At 36.5% G+C, this 21,547-nt stretch overlaps 3 protein-coding genes across 8 annotated transcripts; all 3 read right to left on the minus strand.

The window, feature by feature from the left end:
- Nucleotides 1-365: 365 nt before the first annotated feature.
- LOC117632495 (GTPase-activating protein GYP2) lies at nt 366-8,155 on the minus strand. Of its 4 annotated transcripts, none has more exons than XM_034365989.1 (18): nt 7,938-8,155; nt 7,070-7,139; nt 5,960-6,643; nt 5,725-5,871; nt 5,496-5,609; nt 5,191-5,249; nt 4,799-4,865; nt 4,593-4,644; nt 4,398-4,490; nt 4,203-4,286; nt 3,673-4,085; nt 3,391-3,452; nt 2,819-2,888; nt 1,864-1,944; nt 1,666-1,767; nt 1,117-1,241; nt 857-932; nt 366-730 (listed from the first exon to the last, which is right to left on the minus strand). In XM_034365989.1, exons 1-18 carry the CDS (start codon nt 7,985-7,987, stop codon nt 638-640), a joined length of 2,442 nt encoding a protein of 813 aa, XP_034221880.1. In that variant the 5' UTR covers nt 7,988-8,155; the 3' UTR covers nt 366-637. The 4 variants fall into 4 exon arrangements, 3 of the variants coding, with proteins under 3 accessions (XP_034221880.1, XP_034221882.1, XP_034221881.1); XM_034365991.1 differs by lacking the exon at nt 7,938-8,155 and adding an exon at nt 7,389-7,844 and having other exon boundaries at nt 616-730; XR_004586475.1 differs by lacking the exons at nt 366-730; nt 857-932; nt 2,819-2,888 and having other exon boundaries at nt 1,225-1,241.
- A 3,004-nt stretch (nt 8,156-11,159) lies between these two features.
- LOC117632714 (glutathione S-transferase L3-like) lies at nt 11,160-13,519 on the minus strand. Its single transcript, XM_034366268.1, has 10 exons — nt 13,214-13,519; nt 13,037-13,105; nt 12,843-12,903; nt 12,566-12,652; nt 12,372-12,470; nt 12,176-12,278; nt 12,017-12,093; nt 11,800-11,907; nt 11,480-11,560; nt 11,160-11,363 (listed from the first exon to the last, which is right to left on the minus strand). Exons 1-10 carry the CDS (start codon nt 13,402-13,404, stop codon nt 11,352-11,354), a joined length of 888 nt encoding a protein of 295 aa, XP_034222159.1. The 5' UTR covers nt 13,405-13,519; the 3' UTR covers nt 11,160-11,351.
- Nucleotides 13,520-15,971: 2,452 nt separating this feature from the next.
- On the minus strand, nt 15,972-19,967 carry LOC117632711 (thylakoid membrane protein TERC, chloroplastic). 3 transcript variants are annotated; one of them, XM_034366265.1, is made up of 15 exons: nt 19,728-19,967; nt 19,556-19,636; nt 19,147-19,274; nt 18,997-19,073; nt 18,655-18,742; nt 18,429-18,509; nt 18,271-18,327; nt 18,084-18,165; nt 17,519-17,568; nt 17,274-17,330; nt 17,065-17,143; nt 16,876-16,934; nt 16,587-16,644; nt 16,385-16,504; nt 15,972-16,227 (listed from the first exon to the last, which is right to left on the minus strand). In XM_034366265.1, exons 1-14 carry the CDS (start codon nt 19,870-19,872, stop codon nt 16,413-16,415), a joined length of 1,134 nt encoding a protein of 377 aa, XP_034222156.1. In that variant the 5' UTR covers nt 19,873-19,967; the 3' UTR covers nt 15,972-16,227; nt 16,385-16,412. The 3 variants fall into 3 exon arrangements, 2 of the variants coding, with proteins under 2 accessions (XP_034222156.1, XP_034222157.1); XM_034366266.1 differs by having other exon boundaries at nt 19,168-19,274; nt 19,728-19,959; XR_004586513.1 differs by lacking the exons at nt 15,972-16,227; nt 16,385-16,504 and having other exon boundaries at nt 17,069-17,143.
- Nucleotides 19,968-21,547: the final 1,580 nt, after the last annotated feature.

Here is a 21,547-nt window from a genome sequence, read left to right on the forward strand (position 1 = left end):
AAAATAGTTTTTCAAGGGCGGATATTGGTTTGTCTTTCCTTTTCTTGTATCAATAAATAAGCTTTTTACAGCAATACAACTAGGACCAAGAAGGAAAGGAAGAACAAGATAGAGTTGCAGGAAAAGCCACTTGATCAGATCAATCAAACCCACTTCAGGCACCTAATAGTTTCAGTAATCATTGGTTTCACTCTTGGAGCTCAGCTCCGATTGGCTTTGGCAATCATTTCTCAACTTTTAGGGTTGAAGTACTACTCTACCTTATTTAATTAAAGTGCATAAACTACTAGAAATAAAAAATACCCAGCAGGAATGCAAATATTTAATAAAAAGAATGTTCCTATTTGCTGATGACGACGATGATATCCACTACCAGAGGCCAAAAGTGATTATAAAACGCCATTATTGTAAATAAATGACTATTGAACAAGAGAACTAATGTGCTTTACATTCTGTCTGTCTAGGGGTGAACCGAACCCACAGTTAAAAATTGACAAGTTTACAGATTGATGGCCCTCTTAGCCACCAGTATATAAATACAAAGAGGAAGACGAAGAGAATGAAGACATGTACTGACATACTTGGGCAGCAGCAGTTTCAATCTCTGCTCTTTCATGGCAATCAGAGAAAGCATCCATCACTTTGCATGCCCCTTCTCTTCCTCACCAGTTTTGTCCTTTGGAGAGCTTGGCTCTCTCTGTTCACTGGGTGATTTCAAGTCACTGGCTCCCTGTCACAAAGAAAATTGGTTTACGAACAGAAAGCATGCACTGGTTAAGACTAAAAGAACTCTTCAATCAACTGGATCCTGTGATGAACATAACGGGCGATCAACACGGAAAATGTAATTATATACCTTATTTCTGTCACGCCAACCAAGTCCAAATGACAGAATGCCTAACTTTTTGGTGTTCCCCTGGGTGGTCGCAGCCCTACAAAGCACACTACCTTGATAAATACTACCAGAGAAATATATGGCCCAATAAAACAACCAATGAATAAGTAGTTACAGTATTTATGACAGGCAAATGTATACACACTATACAGAAAAGGGAACTGAATAGCGTACAGAAAATCATCATATAGCCCATTCTAGAAACAGAGATTTTCATATACCGTGGAGATTTTAGTGCTTTGGCTTGTCCAGATTCATATTGCAATGTAGCTTCCAACATCGATTCTGCCACTTTTACTCTCTTTTCCATCTCAGTAAGTGAAGACATGGCTTTGTCATATTTTTCCTGCATATATTCTTTTCTGTTGAGAAATAGATACATTATGTTTTACAAAGATGGAAAAAAGTGAGATCTGGAGGCTCCAATAGCAATACACGGAAATGAAATAACATGCCGAGCAAATAGGTTCAGCTGTCTCAATTAAGCATTTTTTTCCGCAGTCATGCATTTTACAAGAATGTGGATTTCTTAAAAAGCTAAAAAGACAGGGAAATGGTGCATGTCCCAAAATTTTATTACAAAATAGGGCACTATAAATCATTTACTGAATAACTGCAAGGCAGAAAACGACCAGCATTGTCTTGTTGGTGATTTTATTTCAAAGAAAGAGCAAGGAAACTCCCAAGATGTTAGGAGATGGCTTCAAATAGGCATCCCGATCTTTAAAATAGCATCATTCAATTTCCAGGGCATCAAAGAAAAAAGGAACCTGAAGCACATGAACTGCATTTTTCTGAACAGCTACTTCTTGCTCGGCACTTATTCGAGCATCTTCAGTTACCTTCTGCTCTTGCTCCATCCACATCAAGACCTGAACAGAACCCAAAAAAGAAAAAGAAAGAAAGAGATTATCTTTCCTCTCCTCTGCCCCCCCCAAAAAAGGAGAAAACAGCAAATAAATTTGAACCTTAAGCATTGCAGCCTCTTGCTCTGTCTTATCAGCAAGGGCTTGCTGTAGCTCAGCCACCTCTTTCTCCAACTGCTCAACCTGCAGGACCACAAGAAAAAGTATTAACCTACAAGGATATGAATCCAAAAATTCACAGGAAAATCTTGTAATTCACAATCCTAAAATCCCAGGGAGAAGTTCAGAACAATCTGTACATAGTTGGATGACCAGAGGATGTCTACCCAAGTGAAGAAAGAATCTCCACTAGCACTGGGTCAACTAGTTACGGTGGATAGGAGACTAAAGCATAAAAGTTTAAAGCATTTTCACTAGCGTTAGGGTCCAAATCTTTTTTTCTTTGGTTACAAATTCTGAAACAATCTTATCTTGAGGGTGTCGGGTGCAATCACTTCTACAGTTAGGATGAATTGTGACAAGGTTGTTTGAGTTGAGGTGAGAAAAATTAAAAAAATAACACAACTCCTCTATCACCTTGGTTGCATAAAGGATAAACGTCACAATTCATCCTTACTGTTGAAAATTATTGCACTCAAGGGCCTCAAAATGGTGTCCAACTTGTGTGATTTACCAGGGGTGAATAATCCTGACCCTTCTCATTAATAATAATCAGAAGACTGAAGATAACCCAACAACTCATCTGTCACTCCAAAACATCAATCAGTAGACGCTTGATGTCATGACAGCATATTAGAGTGCCTGATTGAAGATAAAGCAACAACTTGAAGGATGTATTGTGTTGACTGATCCCTAAACTATTCATCAATAATCTTTGCACTGCTGGAGAAAGATTTGAACTAAAGAAACTTTGTGAAACATCACCATCTTTAAAACAACAATTGCACAGATTTCTTCAGCATGACATAATAGTCAAACATAACAGATTTCTTCAACATCGAATAATTTGAGATCATAACACAGGAAAAATAGTCAGCTAAATCAACAGTGTAACTACCCTTGCACTTAATTCTCGTCGATTATCAAGCTTGACAATCTCCATAAGCGCTGTCTCCAACTCCTCAGCTCTAGAAAAGGAACAGGAACCACAAACACAGTCTCAATCATTATTGTCACAAGGCACAAAAATAAGATCACAATAGTCCAGGCAAAAGGGCAGTTGATAGTTTCACCACAAGAGTAATTACATGCATGAAAACCAATGGCCTTCTATGGGTGTTAATAGGTGCCAATTGGGCATTATCAAACTAGTAAGTCAAAGAGTTTGTTCAATTTTTAAGAAAGAAAAGAAAAAGTTTGTGTCAGAAAACAACAACAAAAAAGCCAAAACTGATGTGTGTTTTTAGAAAAGGAAATATTTAGGTAGTCTTATGGATGTACATTAACCTCGATGGGTCAGTGAGGATGAAGGAAACAATGCATTGCAGGATTCCAGCTGAAATGGAACAAGGCCCACAACTAACATCTTAAGTGCGTCTTATCTTAAATTCTTTCACTTTTATCAAGCGATAGCTACCAAATCAGGTCCCAAAAGTGCAGAACTTCGAACCAAGTTAAGTAGCAAGTAACCTGAGTACAGCAGATCTTTTCTCCTCCAGCATTCTGCATAGCTCAACCTTCAACCAAATGACCTGCACAAAAGCTGTTAATGATTGAAATTTAAAAGGAGTTGTACAGGGGTTGCTTATTTCGTTAAACTAATTACAAGTCCAGAAAAACTTTAAACATGTCCGTTAAGTAGTCAACTAAATGAACTTGGCCAATTTTATCAAGACATATACTTCACAATTACATTATAGATCCAATGTATGCCAAAAAGGTTTTTAGGAAAAGATGAGAAGAGGAAGCAACCTGATCCTGAAGCTCTGGTAAAGAATCTACTTCTGAATCAACGGATGTGCCACTAAGTAATTCATCAAGATTACGGGAGCCAGATTTCGAATGAGATACATAGCCATCTGTAGTGCCTTCTTCAGTAGTTTTTTTTTCTTCTGTTACAATAGGATCATGCTTAAAACTATACAGCTTAGATGCAAGCCCTTTGGAATCCTTCCAAACCTGACCCATTTTAGATCTTTCCTCAACTACTGCTAATACAGCTGGCCGATGCTTATCTCTCAAATCTTGCAATCTAGTTTCAGTTATAGCCAAAAACCCCATGCAAGCAGTCAAAACAAGCTGGCTGCTATCAAATGTTGAGCCTACAAGGGACTGCAATAAAGTAATAGCATCCCCGGCATCTTTAGTGGTAACTAAAGCCGGACCTGCAGAAACATACAGATAATGAATTTACAAAATCAACAAAATCATATCTTTGATTGAAAAACAAACAAAATCATATCTTTTATGAGCTTAGAGTTAGTAAAATTGTAGCATATTACCATATAGCTCCAATAATGCTAGCGCTGTTCGAAAAAGCATAACACGATTTCCTTCAAATAGAAGCACATCCCAAACTCGAATAACTGAAGATCAAGGAAGCAATAAGAAGGTAGATATGACTTCGAAGTCTTTCTTGAAACTGAACTAATGAGAAGTTATTCAAACAACGCAAAGCAGTGTCTCATAAATCTCACCACTTTCCCAAGGAATCATATTTACAAATATGGAAAGGAACCAAGGTCCAGTGAACCATGCCACCTGGACTCCTAAGTAATCCAAATGATTCACTGCCATAAGCATGGAGGGATAGTAAGAAGACTACCACACCGTTTCATGTAATGTAAAGAACCAAATATAAGATGATTGATGATTATGAGAAGTATGCAAACCCAATTTTGGAAAATTTTCTCGCACCAACTCCTCAAATACAAGTTGGTCCACCTGATAAACAGAATAATTAATTTTCATGAAGATGAATCAGAATAGAATCCTCCATAAGTATTAAAACTGTTGGAAGTGTGATAAACATCAAATGGTGAATCAGAATGCAATGGCATGTATTTATGCTCAAGAACTCTAAACCATGAAATCACACCTGAGATTCTATCATTTCCTCAGTATAGTAGCCATCAAAATATTCGTCAATTATACCCACCAAAGTCCTATAAGAAAAATAATACGGAAAGAAACGGTTTAAAGAATGAGCTGGGTTATCATAGAACATGCCTGTACAGATTGGTTAAGAATTGAACTGCTGTAATGTTGAAAGAGACAACCATTGTCTTTAGCAAATATGGAAAACTCTTTCAACAAAATTTTGTGCCATAAAAAAAGAAAGAAACAAAAACATAAGGATAGCCAATGCACAATTCAGAAATCTTATTAAACTATTTATCTACAGAAGTTATTTGAGAGCATCGATTTTATTAGAAATGATATATATACACAATTTGAAGAGATAGGGGAATATGAACTCTAAAAACGTACCAAAAGGCATTTTCCTCGGGCATCAGAAGTAGCAATAACCCTGCAAAGAAATTCATTGCCTGCATATATTTTCATACCAAAGTAATAATAATACTGACTAATATAGTAATAAATAAAACATTTATCAGGTGTTCGATAAAATAAAATAAAAAAACACTTCAGGTCAGTGCATGTAATGTATTAGTTGCTAGAAGTGTACACAAAAGACAAACATTGAATCTTTTTAATTAATAAAATATGTTACCCCTTGACAAATCCACTGAAACACATACAAAACAAAATTTCAGATGAATTGCCCCAATTACCTGGCAATACCCAACAGAGGGGTTATGGCGAGCATAAGCTAAAAGCAAACGCCTCAGTGAATTACGACCATCCTCATTCAATGCAGGATGCCCTGGAAATGTACGTGGTATGTCCTGCAATAGAATGCAAAAAGTTAGTTTAGGGAGAAACCCAGATTGCAATACAAAGCAAAAGAAGCAGCACCTACGAATTGAAACGACAAAGTCCAAGGCACATGCATCTAATGACCTTCTCAATCTGCCTTCTCCATTTTCTGGGAACACCAGATGAGTTGTCTTTATCCACGCTTTCAGTAGTATTTGTTTCTTGAGCCAGCAATTCGTAGTAATATCTCTCCACCCGACGAGCCTTCACACCAACAAAAGCTTGCCATACCTGCAACGGAAAGATTTAGAAAACATTGCACTTCCTGTCAAACAAGTTATTTTGGTAAAACCAATCAAGTTGAGGGTAAGGGTTTGACCTCTCCCCTCAGATCCGTTGGCACTCCCCCATGAACTAGAGACTCCAGTTCTAGTTTCCAAGGAAAGAAAGGCTCTGGAGGGACCCCATTAGCCACAGCTTCCTCTGTCCCAATGCTTTGCACACTGTGAGGGACACCACCATCCATAGCCTCTACTTCCCCAGCAACTTTCACACTGTCAGAGAACCCATCACTTACAGAATTTTCTGCAGTGAAGGCATCCGGACTGTCGTTCAAAGCATCGCTAAAGCAAACGTCTTCCTCAACGTCATCCTCAGATGCCCCTCCTAAAGAGGCTGCTTCTGATGGAAGGTGGTCTTTATCCACAATTATCTGCTTATCTTTCATAATTTTTCCCTTCCTAATACGAAAGCTCATCATATTTTCAATGGAACCAAGGGATGATCTAATGAGAGTCCATGTTTGGACCTTACTTTTTTTTGTTTCTTTTGAATGTTGAAGCTCCTTTTCGGGATCTCTTTCTGATGAACAACCCGAAACAGATTTCCCACTACTTGTATCATTCCCTTCCTCACCACTCTCAGGAACTGTCTCTGCTTTCCGCTCAGTAGCTTCAGCCTGCAATTCTTCTTTATGTGCCTTCTCAGGAGAGGACAGTTCAGAAGATTTCTCTACATGTTCAAGGAAGTTCTTCCATTTATTTGATCTTTCCTCTTCCTCCTCCTGATACCATAAATATATCACTAAACTGAATGGTCAAATTTTCTTACTTTAGTCCTTTGGCTCTGTTCATTTCGATGGAAATACTTTTTTCAACAGAAGAAGTCCTTGGAAAAACATTTGTTAAGCCTCACTCCATTTATTTAAAACTATTACAAAACTGGAACCTAAGGATAATACATCATGCCACTTTAGTTTGCTATAAAGCTTAGAATCGATTTAAAATCATATTTTCCTCTCTTGCAAAAGTTTCAGCTGATAATACCTCCGATAGCAATCACACAGAAAATATCAGAAGTTTAAAGCAAAATACTGGCTTTCGCCATCTACATATTGAAGTTGATCATATGATACTTGAAGGAATGTTAAAACAGTTACAAAGTGATTTTAATATCACAAAATGCGCATAACATGTACCCAAGAAAATACCTTGTAGATATGAGAGTACTCTCTATATCTTTGTACATGCTGAGGTCTCAAAGCAAATCCATAGGCGTCCCTGTTGACAGCAATTTCTCCATGAATCTTTTAAATGGAAACTATAACAAAACTTTTATATAAAAAATCTAAGATTCCATGACAAAAAAAATCTAACGCAGCATCTTGATGTCAAATCAGTGCCAGAAAAAACAAATGTGCCGTGCATTTAACATCTACAAACAAATATGAAGGTTGCAGTTGCCCGGCATTGTGAATTAAGAAACCGGACAAGAACCAAATACACAATAAGTCTCTGAACTCTACAGACCTGGAATCAGCCTCCAACGAGCGCTTACTCAACAAGGACAACAACATGCTTCAAAAAGAGTTGCAATTCTACTGCCCATATCTCTCATTTTCTTTACAACCGAACTCAAAATTCTAAACCTTCCGCCACATTACACACCCGAAGCAAAAAATGAAGATCAACCATGCACATTACGCATTGGGACGAACCCTAACCCTTATTCCCCTCAATTACCACATAACCTCATCAAAATTCAAGACTAGCCAATCCTGAACCGCATCAAAATTCAAGACTAACCAATCCTGAAGCAGAATTTAAAATTCTGAAAGATTAAATTCGAGAAACAAAAGCAATGGATAATCGATCTTCGAGAGGAATGGAAAAGAAGAATTTGAGTGCGACGTGACTGAGTCACTCTCTGTTCCGAAGTATCAGCAGCAAGAAGACGAAGGATTGTTAGAGAGAGTCTAATTACATATAATTTGTTAGAGAAAATGCGAAGAATTAGGGTTACCAGACACGTTGAGAGAAGAAGAAATTTCAAAGCGTGCGTGAGAGCGTAGGCTTTACCTCCTGGGCTTTGGAGCGTGGAGGACATTGAAGCTCTGTTCCGCCATCATAGCTGAGAGAGAGAGAGAGAGAGAGAGAGAGAGAGAGAGATTAGGGTTTGTGGCGTTTGATTCGGAGAGATATAAGAGCCGGTTCTTGATCTCTTAAACCGACACTTGGGCGAAACGTCTTCCCTCTTTCACACTCTCTCTCTCTCTCTCTGTGAAGAGTGTCACTGTGTAAGCTCAGGGCCGCTCCATGTAAGTTTTCATTTCAAAGCTACTCCTACTATGTAGACGTTGAATTGAAACTGCCAGTTTTGGTCACGTGAGCTTTTAGTGGGTCTTGGAGGGAAGATACGCTACAGCTACGGCCAACGCTAAGATGGATGCACTTGCACCTCATCATTGTCGGTTTTATTTTGTGGTCGGGGCGTGGACTAATCGTGGGGATGATTAAGTATAGCCGCGCGGCTATACTAGGTTTTTATTATTAAAAAATTTGTATAGCCGAGTGGCTATACTATTTTTGACACGTTTTGGAGCGGGCGCCAGGCTGGTAGTCCTTTTTTATTATACGGCTATACTCATATTTTTTTATAATAACAATAGTATAGCCGTCCGGCTAGACTCGGATTTTTTTTATAATAAAAATAGTACAGCCGCGTGGCGATACTACGGTTTTTATTATAAAAAATATTATAGCCGCACAGCTATACCCTTTTGGACACGAGGCAAAGCGGGCGCAGGCTCCAAGTGGGTTATTTTTTATTTTTATAAATAGTATAGCCGCACGGCTATACTTGAGATACCTTTTTGAGATATTTAGTGATATACCTATTCTTAGCACTAATATTATAAATAAACCCTACACAATTGAATTTCTATAAACAAACCCAAAAAATGACAGTTGGCTTTATTGAATTTAATATTGATTATTAAATTACTTTAATGCCCTATTGAATATTTTGGGTATTTTTATGAAATTTTGGGGTTGGGCTTATTTTAAAAAATAGATAGCAGTTTTGTAATTTATAAGAAGTTAAAAGCTTTTTTGTTATGTTGTAAATGAGTTTTGGGTGTGTTTCTAAAGTCTATTTTATATGAGGTATTTTTATAATTTGGTCCCCTATATTGGGTATAATAGTGAATCTCCCTAATTTTTTTAAAACAGTGTATAGCCGCCCGACTTTATGGGGTTTTTTTTATATTATTATTATAAATAAATAGTATAGCCGAGCGGCTAAGATTTTGTGCACTAGAAACAACCCAGCAGTATGAAGTGAGGATGATGACTTCTTTGGATGGATACTTCTTGTATCGTGGTGCTAATAGGATGCAGCGTCTCCGCGTGAGCTGTGGTTACTATACAAACGAACCATAATAGTAGACGAGACGTTTTTCAAATGGATCACATGTTCCTGCAAATGCATTAAGAAGTTAGAGCTTCTTCGTATTGGAGGGATACAGAATATCACCATTGAAAGTTTGTCTTTGGAAAACTTTCGTCCCAGGATACATTATAATGACCCCTTGCATTTTAATATATATCTGAAACTACAGATATAGAACTATGGGTATGGCCTACCTATCGTCGAGAACTAAACAAAATTCATTGAAGGTTTTTGCTCCAAATCTTAAAAACTTGAAATGGAAAGGCGGTGTAGGGAATGTCCAAAATCTGGGAAAACTAATGAGTTTGGAAAAAGTTGAGCTTCTTTTAAGGCATGAAGGGAATCAATTTGGCACAGTAATTGAGGTTCTTTGCAACATAAGCTAGCCAAAAGTTCTTATTATAAGCGAGACCATCAAGGTAAAATATTTGAAAGAAAAATTGTAGACGCACAAGTTCCTGTCCTCTTTCAAACTAAGAATTTTTCGTGAAAAACTCGCGGGCCAAGTTCCATGGGAGCACCAATTTTAGATAATGTCTGTGACTTGAGTGTGCATTGTATAAGATTGAATGATGACTTTGTTCCGGCAGTGGTCTCTTTTCTTAGAGGAATGCCTAATTTGAATATCTTGTGCATAAGGAGGGCCGGAACATGGATAGATGCCGAAACAAGTGAAGTATGTTGCCTACTGATCTCCCTCTCACGCGCACACATACTTTGTTGGTAAGCTTTTTCTTTATGGTTAATTTAAAATTAGTTTGCTTGTATGCTTGTTGCTTTTTGTATATTTTCAGTCAAGTGGCTTTGGTATGGAATACTGGAAACTGCAAAACCTTGCTTTCCTTCATCAGCTTAAGGAGGTAACCATAGAGTATTCGGACAACGGATCTAACGAAATCGGGTTTGCAAGGTATATCCTCGAGCATGCTCAAAATTTGAAGAAAATGGTCATTGTTCTTAATTGCGAAACAATGCAATCAAAAGTTGTAGCAGAGATCGTGAGTAGGAGCAAGATGATTTCCACTGCAGCAGTTATCATTCGGGTGGAAGCACAATAAACGTTGATATTTTAAGACAAATTTATGCATGTCCTTGATGAAAATGAAGATGCAGGTAAGGATCAACTCGAGATATATGAACTCAGGCTTATATTACTAATTTAAGAGTTAGAATATTGAGACTTATAATTGCAGAAAATGAGAGCTTCACATTTGTAGTTTTTCTTTGGGGTAAGTCACATTTCGTGCAAGCAAACATGCCACGAGGCTCTTATACCCAATAAAAAGTGTGAATCATGATCATTTACTCATGCCAGAAATAAAAGATCCATTGGTTGTATTGTACATACATGTGCTGCGGTTGCTTTTCTAAGATCAAAATTTAAGACACAACGCAATTCGTCTTTGGGAGACTCTTTCCATTTACAGCACTATGTTGGCAAAGGAAGTCTCTTTCGTTAATTTGTGGGAAAGAAACAGATCATTGACATGGACGTATAAATTATGGGAGATTCACTATTATACCCAATATGGGGGCCCAAATTATAAAAATACCCTATATAAAATGAACTTTAGAAACACACCCAAAGCCCATTTACAACATAACAAAAAAGCTTTTAACTTCTTATAAATTACAAAACTGCCATCAATTTCTTAAAACAAGCTCAACCCCAAAATCTCATAAAAATACCCAAAGCACTCAATAGGGCATCAAAGTAATTTAATAATCAATATTAAATTCAATAAGGCTAGCTATCATTTTTTGGGTTTTTTTTGGGTTTGTTTATAGGAATTCAATTGTGTAGGGTTTATTTATAATATTAGTGCTAGAAATGGGTATATCACTAAATATTAATTCACAATACCAAATGCCCTAAATTTTATTGATGTAACCAAGACGCTATGACATATTAAGATCCAGACAAAGTCCATATCCATAATAACACTACACATATGCATACATAATTAGGCCGGCAAACATTCTGTATGAGTACTGAGCCAGCCACTTATTTTTATCATGTCCAAGGCAGAAGTTTACAAGTTTTACTGTTGGTCCTGCAATGGAAACATATTTCATATAGGTTAGCAGACACACAGCATGACCAATATAGAAACAGAGATGGAAAGAAAGACCATGAGTTTCATATTCAGGCCAGCCGAAGAGAATGTACCAAGAAGCGCTTCTTGTAGAATTCAACAAGCTCCTTTGGATCAGTTTTGGTCACCTTATAAGCTTCAATCTTGTTGATTTCCTGCACAAGGACATAATAAAATTTTCACCATCCATTAGCTAAAACTATGATATGTGCGAACTAGTTAGCCAAATTCAATCTTGTTGCTTAGTCTCATGGGATGTTTCTGTAAGCTACTTCAAAGAAACTATTCAAGTTCCTCGTTGTAACAGGTGAGAGATGATTGTTGTTACAGAGTTAAAGCTTGGACACCAGAGTTCATAACTTTCTAAAAAAAATTCTATGGTTTTTATGTGTACCTCAAACCATGCTGCTAGTTTAGGCCTGCCTGCTGTGATGTCATACTTGAACACCTCTGATAAGAAGACTTGGAATCTCTCAACAAACGGGATATAGGCTATGTCCACCTGAAGATCACATATTATCCATTACTTCAATACTTTATGTATTATCATGTTGCTAAAAAAGCATCTAAAAATAACAATTGGCATGTACATAATTCTATATCCAACTTACCAAACTGAACTGACCCAGAAAGAATGGCCCATCATCAAACTTTTTAAGAGCATTCTCTAAGTAATCAAACTGAGCATCTGATGCAGATAACGAATTTTGGTCAGTTTAAATCTATCAACAAAAACAGTCACCCTAATGGGAAAAATTTCCAAGTCTTACCGGCTTCTTTCGCTGCGTCTCCTTTGAATGAAGAATACAAGGCCCTAGTGAAGGTATCAGTGTAGGTTATTAGTTCTTCACCAAACTTTCTTCTCTCAGGATCCTAAAACAATTTCACGGAACTACTTTGGTCAAATTTCTGAGAGACAAAGATAGGTTATCAGAAGCAAAGTTAACTTATGGAAAGATATCTTACAGTGGGGAAAAGTGAAGGCCCTTCAAAGTTATTATCCACATATTTGATCAGATCAAGACTCTCTCCAATGACCTTTCCATTGTGCTCCAGTGATGGCACCTATAAAATAATCAATCAAGAGATCTTTCCAGCTTCAACAAATATTCCACAGATAATCAATGATAACAAAGAACATAACTTTTCAAGTATATCACCTTATTCTCAGGATAGACCTTTTCCTTGTACCAAGCAGGCCTGTTTTGAAGATTTATAGGGACTAACTTGATCTTATCTTGCAAACCCTGCAGCACAAAAATTCAACACAAAACAAACAGTAAGACAACATATTGGATATGGGTTCTGATTAATTCCACATTTTATAATATTAAATCCAAACTGACAAATGAAAACATATAACAAAAAAGATAAAGTGAGGTCTTTTATGATATAAGGGTCCTGTCAAGAGTTCCAAAAACAGAGGAGATAAACAACCTTATAATTCCTAGTGATCCACACCCGCTGTGCAAATGGGCAGGTATAACATACGTACAGCCTTCAAAATACAAAGTCAACAATTAAAAAAGCACATAGCAAACACATTGAACTGAACTGAAACAAAAAACAAAAAAACAAAAAAACAAAAAGAAAAAAAAACAGCAAAAACAAATTAGAGGAAAGAGCTAAACCTTGTAGTGCCATCAAAAAGAGGAGGTGGGCTGGAAGTGGAATCCAACGGTGGAGAAAGATCCTCATGTCTGCAAGACCCCAAAAATAAAAAACCAGTAGTAATTTTAGCAACAACAAAAACACAAATTCAGAAAAAGCCAGATGCAAAAATGACCAAAAAAGATGAGAAATCATACTTGTAAGCCATTGTTGGTGCTTTGCCTTGCAGAAGGTTCAGTGTGGTTTTTCTTTTTGGGCAATAAGAATATGGCGAACAATGTTGTCTATGTGCAAAGTGGGTGATCCTTTTATAGGGACTGTAAGAGGATTCCCTATGTGTGAAGTCGCGAGCAGGGACGAATATGTGCGTTGGGCTTCGGTGGTGCATGACGCTTTCGTGGTCTTGAATTTTCAACCGTTCGATTTGAGGACAGGACCTCGTCACGTCTGAGTTTTAATATTAATCGTAGGGTCAGCAGACCGTGATAAGAAAGTTGAGGATGACGACTGTTTCTATATTCGGATATTGATCCAACGTCATCCACCGGTCAGTAATGAAAGCCATCTACCACCAAGTCGGAAGATTCTGGATTCTTGGGTGGATTTGTTTCATTTTTTATCTCTCTTTTTTTCCGGTCGACATTTTTTATCTCTTGGGAAAAACAAGAATTACTCCTCTTATTTTTTCATTCGAAGAAAAATTTTAATTTGACATCTCTTTAAACAAATATTATAGTAGCCGACGCAGTCTAATTTGGTGAAAAAAGTCTTGACTTACATATTAATAGTCTCAAGTTCGAACTCCATAATACCTTATTTATTTGCATGAAAGAATTAAAAATTACATAGAATTCTAAAATGACGGAATTTATATTTATATCATTTCAATTTCTGGCTATTAAATATTTCAGTATTTAGATTTATGTATGTCAATGACACTATGAAAATTATGAAATGACACATATTTTGGTGGAAATTAAACTCGACAATTTGATGCCCTAATTTCCATAATTTTTTTCGTGTGTCATTTAATAAATTCCGTATTTAAGTTGCCAAACAAGAGAATTGTCAATTTCTTCTCTTAAATTCCCGACTTTTAGCTAAATTTCGAATTATTTTCCATCATCCAAAAGGAGGGACGTTTGGATGAAGTAATTGAAAATGACATAGAATTCTAAAATGACATAATTTATATTTCTGTCATTTCAATTTCTAGCAATTGAAGATTTCAGTATCCTGTTGAGGTTCACATCTGTGCAAAAGAACTGAATACATTGCCAATACCAAGGGGTGACGTAGACAACATAGAATCGTCTGCTTACATCAAACCGTCTGGTTGATTTGATGCCGAGGGTGGTCGTAGATCATAAGATTTTTCTTTAACTCGGAAAGCAGCACAAACGAACTTCAAAATAGCGTATATAAGAGAAAGAGGCAAGGGTCATTCGAGTAGAACTATGAATTTTTAGGGTAAATCTAATGAACTTTTTTTTTGTACTTACATTTTTATTAACCTTTTTATAAATAAAAGTATATATTAAATTATATAAATCACACTAATTCATGGTTCTATTCCATTGACTAATTTCTAATAAATTTTAACATAAAACAAATATATATTAAATGGAACAAACTGATATTATCAAATGAAAATGTGCCCAACAACAAAATTAAAAGTATACCTATTTTAATATGTATTTTTGTTACTTCCAAGCAATTAAATTCATAGATAATTGGTGTTTTTTAGACTTTAATACATTAATACACACTGGACTATATTTAAAACAAATCAAATGTATGTATGATTATTTTTCAACCCAAAAGCATCACTAAGTTACAGCCTTTAACTTAGTTACGCCCCCCACCTAGGGATGGCAAAAATCCCCGCGGGGGAGGGTCCCCGTCGGGTCCCCGACCCTAATGGGGGGAGATTTCGGGGCCAAATGGTTATCGGGTACGGGGATCCCCGAACTTAAAAAATCCCCGACGGGTATGGGGAGGGGATGGTATTGGCGTCCCCATCCCCGAATCCGACCCGAAAATATATATGTTTATATTTAAATAAATAAATATATAATTATAATATTTATGTTTAACCCTAAGCTAACCTCTCTCTCCTAATTCTTCCTAATCTTTTCTAGAATTTCATATTGATGTGATTTTGAATAGTTGAGTTGAACTTTATAGTTAATTTGGATGTGTTGAATGATAATTTAATATGAAACTTAATGTTAAAATATATGATAAATATTTGTTGTGCAAAAAAAATCGGGGATTCGGGGCGGGTATGGGGGATAGTCCCCCGACGGAAATGGGGACGGGGATTCCCCGAAACCTATTAAACGGGGATTGGTTCGGGGATGGGGGCGGGGATGGAGAGCGGGGACGGGGATGGTATTGTCATACCCGGCCCCTACCCGGCCCGTTGCCATCCCTACCCCCACCCCTTCCTAAATTTGGCAACAAAAAAAGAAGAAAAAAGAAATAAAAATTCCACATATTTCTCACATATTATTAAGTAAAAATTACATACTAAATTTGTAAATAATTAATATTAAAAAACTCTATATGACTGAATTTTTCACTGTATCTTTAAAATTTTGCAGAATAATACACTTAAAATTTTGCTGAATTATTCTTTTGTACGACTTTTACAAATAGAACATGGTTCAGAAAGAATTTAGATTTGTAAAAACTACAAACTACCACATCATTTGATGAACAAAGTGCATCATGAATTTTCCATACGTAAGCTCAAAGTTTATAAATTGGTTTATTGAAATGTTAACCAATCACCCTTTCTTTGCTACTTCACTTCCTTTTACTCTCACTTGAACGAGTCATTCGTTTTAGACATGTATCTTTTGTTTATGTTAATACGGAGAACTTCAATTCGAGTATGACTGAGCAAGAACAAACCAATTTAACCAAAAAGAGAGAAATAAATACTTTGGCTAAAAGGAATTACAGTAGCATATGCTATATAGAGACTTGACATTTTTATTTCCATCCATCCCACTGCTTCTCATTACAATTTATAACCAAATGAAAGCTATCTCTTACAGAACTGATTGGGTTGATTCCCCCAAATAATCATGGATGAAATAGCCTTCCTGGTTTATCGTTGTTGTGCATGGTCCAAAGCTTTGCAAGAACGAAAGAAACACTTTCTTCTTTCAACCTTGCGAAGATTTCATCATTGCTTTCCTCGCTATTACGATAACAATAGCATTCACATGTTAAGACCAATTGCTACTGTTATTTTCAATAGTAAAGGGCAAAGATTAAATGCCTAGGAAATAATAAAAACGAAAAAAAAATTACCCAAAAAAAAAAAACAAAAAAAAGATGAAATACAGATTTTTCACCTGCCCTGAGCTTGAATGGCTTCTTGAGCTAGTCAGACTTCTTCATTAGACTTAACAGCACCCCAGTACTAAGACTTGTAGCTACAAAGCCAAGAGACACCTCCGTTGATACATGGAACCCTGTGGAAGAGTTGAGAAGATGTGAATTTAGGATGTCTTGAAGATTTTGTATAACAAAAACAATAATCCTTGAAATACCAACCAAAATAATCCAGGATCATCTTACACCCGATAAAGCCCAGAACAACACCAATTGATGGCTGAAATGAGAACCAGAACATCAAAGATCTTATTTTATTTTAAACTTTTCAATAGGAAAGATCCTTAAATTAGGATGCAATTCAAAATTAACAGTTTGTGGAACGACGACATGGTCATATTGCCTTATTCAAGTGTGCGTATATAGAAACGGGTCGGCCATGATGGTCTTCTATTGGTAAATGATCATTAGTTCACACTAGAAATTCAAGTAGAGCAAGTCAAGTTTGTACCTGTAAATACTCCAAGTCTGACATACCCTCAGAAATGAGTGTGTAAAGTGATCTTAAACCTACATTCAACAGAAACTGGGTCAATATAGAAATGCACGCACATCCATAATAAGATTGTAACTGTATAACCCAACTTAGACGAAATTTACAGAAATATGGCCAATTAAACCTACATGTAACAAGAATTACCTACGATGGCAAAAAGATTGGAACTGAACACTATGAAAGGATCCCGAGTAACACCAAAAACTGCTGGTATGGAGTCGACCTAAAGATAAATGAAGAATCATATCAACATTTACATTAAAAAATTACTTGGAAAAGATAAGATAATATTTTATCTACGTATATCATATATCTATATATGTCTGACACTATTGGTAGATAGGTAAACCTACAGCGAATGCTATATCACTGAGCTCAATAACTGCTACCGTGAGAAGTAAAGGTGTGGCCTGCCCAAAATGTTTGACACCTGTTAGAGATCAAGTAGACATCAATTTAACACAAATTGATTTTCAAGTTTGAGACAAAAACTGTGACATGTTGATGTAAATAACATCTAGGCAGCTTAAGACTTTCACATCTCAGTAACCTGTGCAATACAATTTTGTACCCTAAGAATATCCCATAAACAACTTACCTTTTGCACGCCATCTTGAAATGTGAAAAATTTATTGCCATCATAACTCGCTGCAAGAATTCACAACACCAAAAGAAAGTAGGCATTAAGACCATACACCAGAAAGAAGTTAGTGGAAAGCGTGGTAAAATGATGACCAAAAAAAGATGAGGTAGAAATTTGCAAATAAATGCTAGCTCTATAAAAAAAATTACTGAAGATTGAGTGTTTGCAAACTAGTTTACAGGTGGCAAAATAATCAAAAGGATGCAAATTTGTGGGAGTATGTCAACTCTACAACCATTTTTTTTCTTATTATTTTATTTAGTGTAAGATGCAAGTAAGCTAAGTCTTACCAAAACTAAAACATATACCCTAAAGATGGTCTCCTAGGATTTGCTATATTCAAAGCCCAAGTTTGTTCACTAAAATTGAGTTCAAAATCAGCTAAGACAGACAAGGATCACCCCCAATAAATTCAGAAATTTCCAGTTTTAATCTAATCTTTAAGCACATGCAAAGAACCAACAAAAAAACACTTCAACTAAGAAATAGGAAGGAAACAAATCCAAAGAGAGAACATTACACGTGACAGGGATAAATCTCTGGCATGTCTTCACAACAAAGTTGTTGGATAGATCAGTGTCATCGTCTTCACTGGTAAATAGCTGCAACAGTAAAATGACATTTTGAGTCACAACAGATCTGATTATATAATATAAAATAAACAGAAGAAGATAGTTACCACAGAATCCTCAGAAAAGAAGATTCACCTTGAAGGATGAGTAAAGGAGTATTGCAGCCAGGAAAAGATTCACCGCCTCAAACCTCTTCAACAGCAACATTGCAGAGAAATTTCAGAAGGAGCACATACAATCAAGAAAGCAATATAGATTCACAAACACACATGCACATAGAACTATAAATTTACCTGCAGTGTGGCTGTTCCTAGGAGTATTAATGTGAAACGAAAGACGACTGCACCAGCAATACCATATGAAAGCACCCGATTCTAAAATTCAAAGTTCAAACAGAGCGAACTTTTCATAACCATGAATCACCAGAGAGGTTTGGTTGTTAAAAACATCTTTTAAGTAAAGATTTGAGAGAACATATGGACCACAGAATTTGAATGCTAAGGAGGTTTTATAAAATACCTGATACATGATTGGCACTTTGAAGTACTTGAAAATCAGAACAAAGACAAACAGATTGTCCACTGATAAGCTTTGCTCCAGCAAATACCTGAAAAGTCCTAACATTCAGCACACAGCACAACATATAAATTTCAAAAATCAAAATAAAGATAATGAACGCACCATGCAGTCAGATGAAAAACATCACCAAGTTAAAGTACTCATTCCCAATTATTTTGATTCAGATACTAGAAATGTCTTTATATATTTAGGTTATAGACCAACGACTAATGCTTTGGACTATAAATAGAGTTCAACTTTCTATCAACTGTTTTAAGTTTCATAATGCAAATTTCTGCATACCCAGCAAAAAACTCCGTTGCCTTGCCAACTCCATCTTTGAAACCCAAACCGACACCAAATGCTACCGCAGCGCACACCTAAAGGAATTAATATCTACATCTATCAGCATTATTGAAGCAGACAATTCAAATTAAGCTGAAAGGTGCTCACCCACAAGGCTACAGTTCTTACGGAAGAAACATAAGCTTCACGTCCCTGCGTTTTCTCTGGAGAGGAAGTGTGAGAGGTGTCCACATCACCAATGTCATCATGTGACTGAGAATCGACCCTCTCACCTTCTGCAAATTGAAGAGGAAACTTCATATTAAGCTACAGAAAAGTATCCCTAAATCTGACATAATTTGCGTCAAATTGTCAAAACTGTCAGTCCATTGGAGCTAAAATCGTTAAGCTCAAGTGACATGATCTCACCAAATCGATATTGGTACTATTAAATTAAAGTTACCCTTAAATATTCTTTTAAAAAAACAAAAACATAAAGATAATTCAATGCGGGCAACTCCAATTTGCTCATGAATCTCGATTATACATCCAATGAGTAGAAGAAATTCAACGTCACCTGAAGTGGATAAATCATCATCTTGCTCAGTTGTTCTAGAACGTGCAATCGGCGCAGATTGGCCACGACGACTGTGACCACCTGCAATCCAAATTCGACAAACACAAATATGTAAAACCCGCTATCAGACTATTCCATTGCACAGCAAATAGAGGGAGAGAGAATGAAAGACCTGTGCGGATGCGAGGGATATGAAGGTGAATTAAGTGAGGCCTAGCCCACTTTGGGGCTGGAGATGGTGATGAAACCCTAGGCAAGCGTGAACTGAGCTTCAGAGGAATGTGTACGCCGTTGTGGACAACAGAAGCCATGCCCATGGCTGCGAGGGAGAGAATTGGTGCCAAATTCAAATGAAGGAGAAGAGGGGAAGAAGAGAAAAGCAGCTGTATGGTATCTTATCCTTTCTGAATAAATTGGCCACACAGAAAAATTGACACATTTTAAAGAAGGACAATAAAAAATTAATTAGTTAATCACAAATTTGGCATCTAACGGTCGCCTTCAGCGCCTCCTCAGCTGCAACTGGATTTCATGCTGTGAAAATTACTTGGCGGTTGGGGGTAAAAAATGATGTAAATTTGAATTTAGAGAATAAGTTCTCGAATGGTATTTTGTAGCTAGGGTTTTTTACTGTCTCTGAATTTATGCAAACTGAAACTAATTTATAGATGATTTTGGTTCTCCAACTTTCTCATTTGTGTTTAATAAAAATAAAAATAAACTTCTCCAATTGAATTATTTCGTCACAATTCTCGTCATTTTAAATTACTTGAATGACACATGACTTGCTTTTTAGCAATAAATGCGACTTTTGGGTCAATTCTAAGCCATTATAGACAAACTTGGAGTTTTATATTGGAGTTTTATCAATAAGTATTGGAGTTTTATCAATTCTAAGCCATTATAGAAAAATTGACTTACTCTTACTATATTGGAGTTTTATCAATAAGTATGACTCAAATTTGGAGATTTTGGTGAATTATGATTCCAATTGGAAAGAAATGAGATATGTGAATAGGGTTTCAATTTGGGGAACAAATGGGTCGTTTTCTAGAAGATACTTGCTCTAAAATTGACGGTTTTATATCTTAAATAGCAGAAAAATTTACTTGTAACGGGAATAATACTATTTTTGACAAGACCCGATCCAAATTTCACTTTGGAATCCGAGCCGGACCCTATGCGTGTCCGACACCTGGCGGATGTCGGGCCCGAATGACCTAATTGCCCTTCCCTACAAAGCACGATAAAATAATAAGGTTGACTCCTACCGAAAAATCGGCAGAGTCTCCTTTATAAATTGGATCAATCCCAAAACATTTACACTTGCCAAACAAGTATATATGCACAACCAACTGCCAGCATACGTATATATACATTCCAACAGTTACATTCTAATTCTAGGGCAAATTATCATAGCGACTACTAAGAATTTACAAAGGAGTCAATCCTTTTACAAAATAAAAAGTCATACATCAAAAGGAAAGCGCGGAAGGTGGAAAACGGTCTGGTAATGGATCCATGTGCACGCCTACTGCATGGGGGAGCAAAACATTAAAAAGGGTGAGTGGACCCAAAAACAAAGTTTAGAAAATAGCATATGAACATACTAACCCCACTATAAAAACAGTTATACAAACTAAATTATTCCATTTATTTCTGAAATCAATGCACTTATATAATTATACATGCATATAAGCCAATCATACTCATGGTTAACATTAATTTCTTAAGGCATTGAAAACAGTTTAAATCGACCACCTAGGTGTACCCTTTATTTCCGTCAATTCCTTGTATCCGTCAATTCCTTGCATCACCATGGTGACACGTACTCGCAGGTCTCAGTGACACAAGGTCATTCCGAGCCGCAACTAGCAGGATTCAGAGGACCGTAGTCAGCCTGTTCCGCATTACTCGCTTCACATGAGTTCGGGTACCATAGAACTCGTAGGGCAACTATTAAGCATGCTAACTAAACCGAAGGCTACCAAT

Source organism: Prunus dulcis, chromosome 6 (genome assembly GCF_902201215.1).
Source record: "Prunus dulcis chromosome 6, ALMONDv2, whole genome shotgun sequence".
Classification (NCBI taxonomy): Eukaryota; Viridiplantae; Streptophyta; class Magnoliopsida; order Rosales; family Rosaceae; genus Prunus; species Prunus dulcis.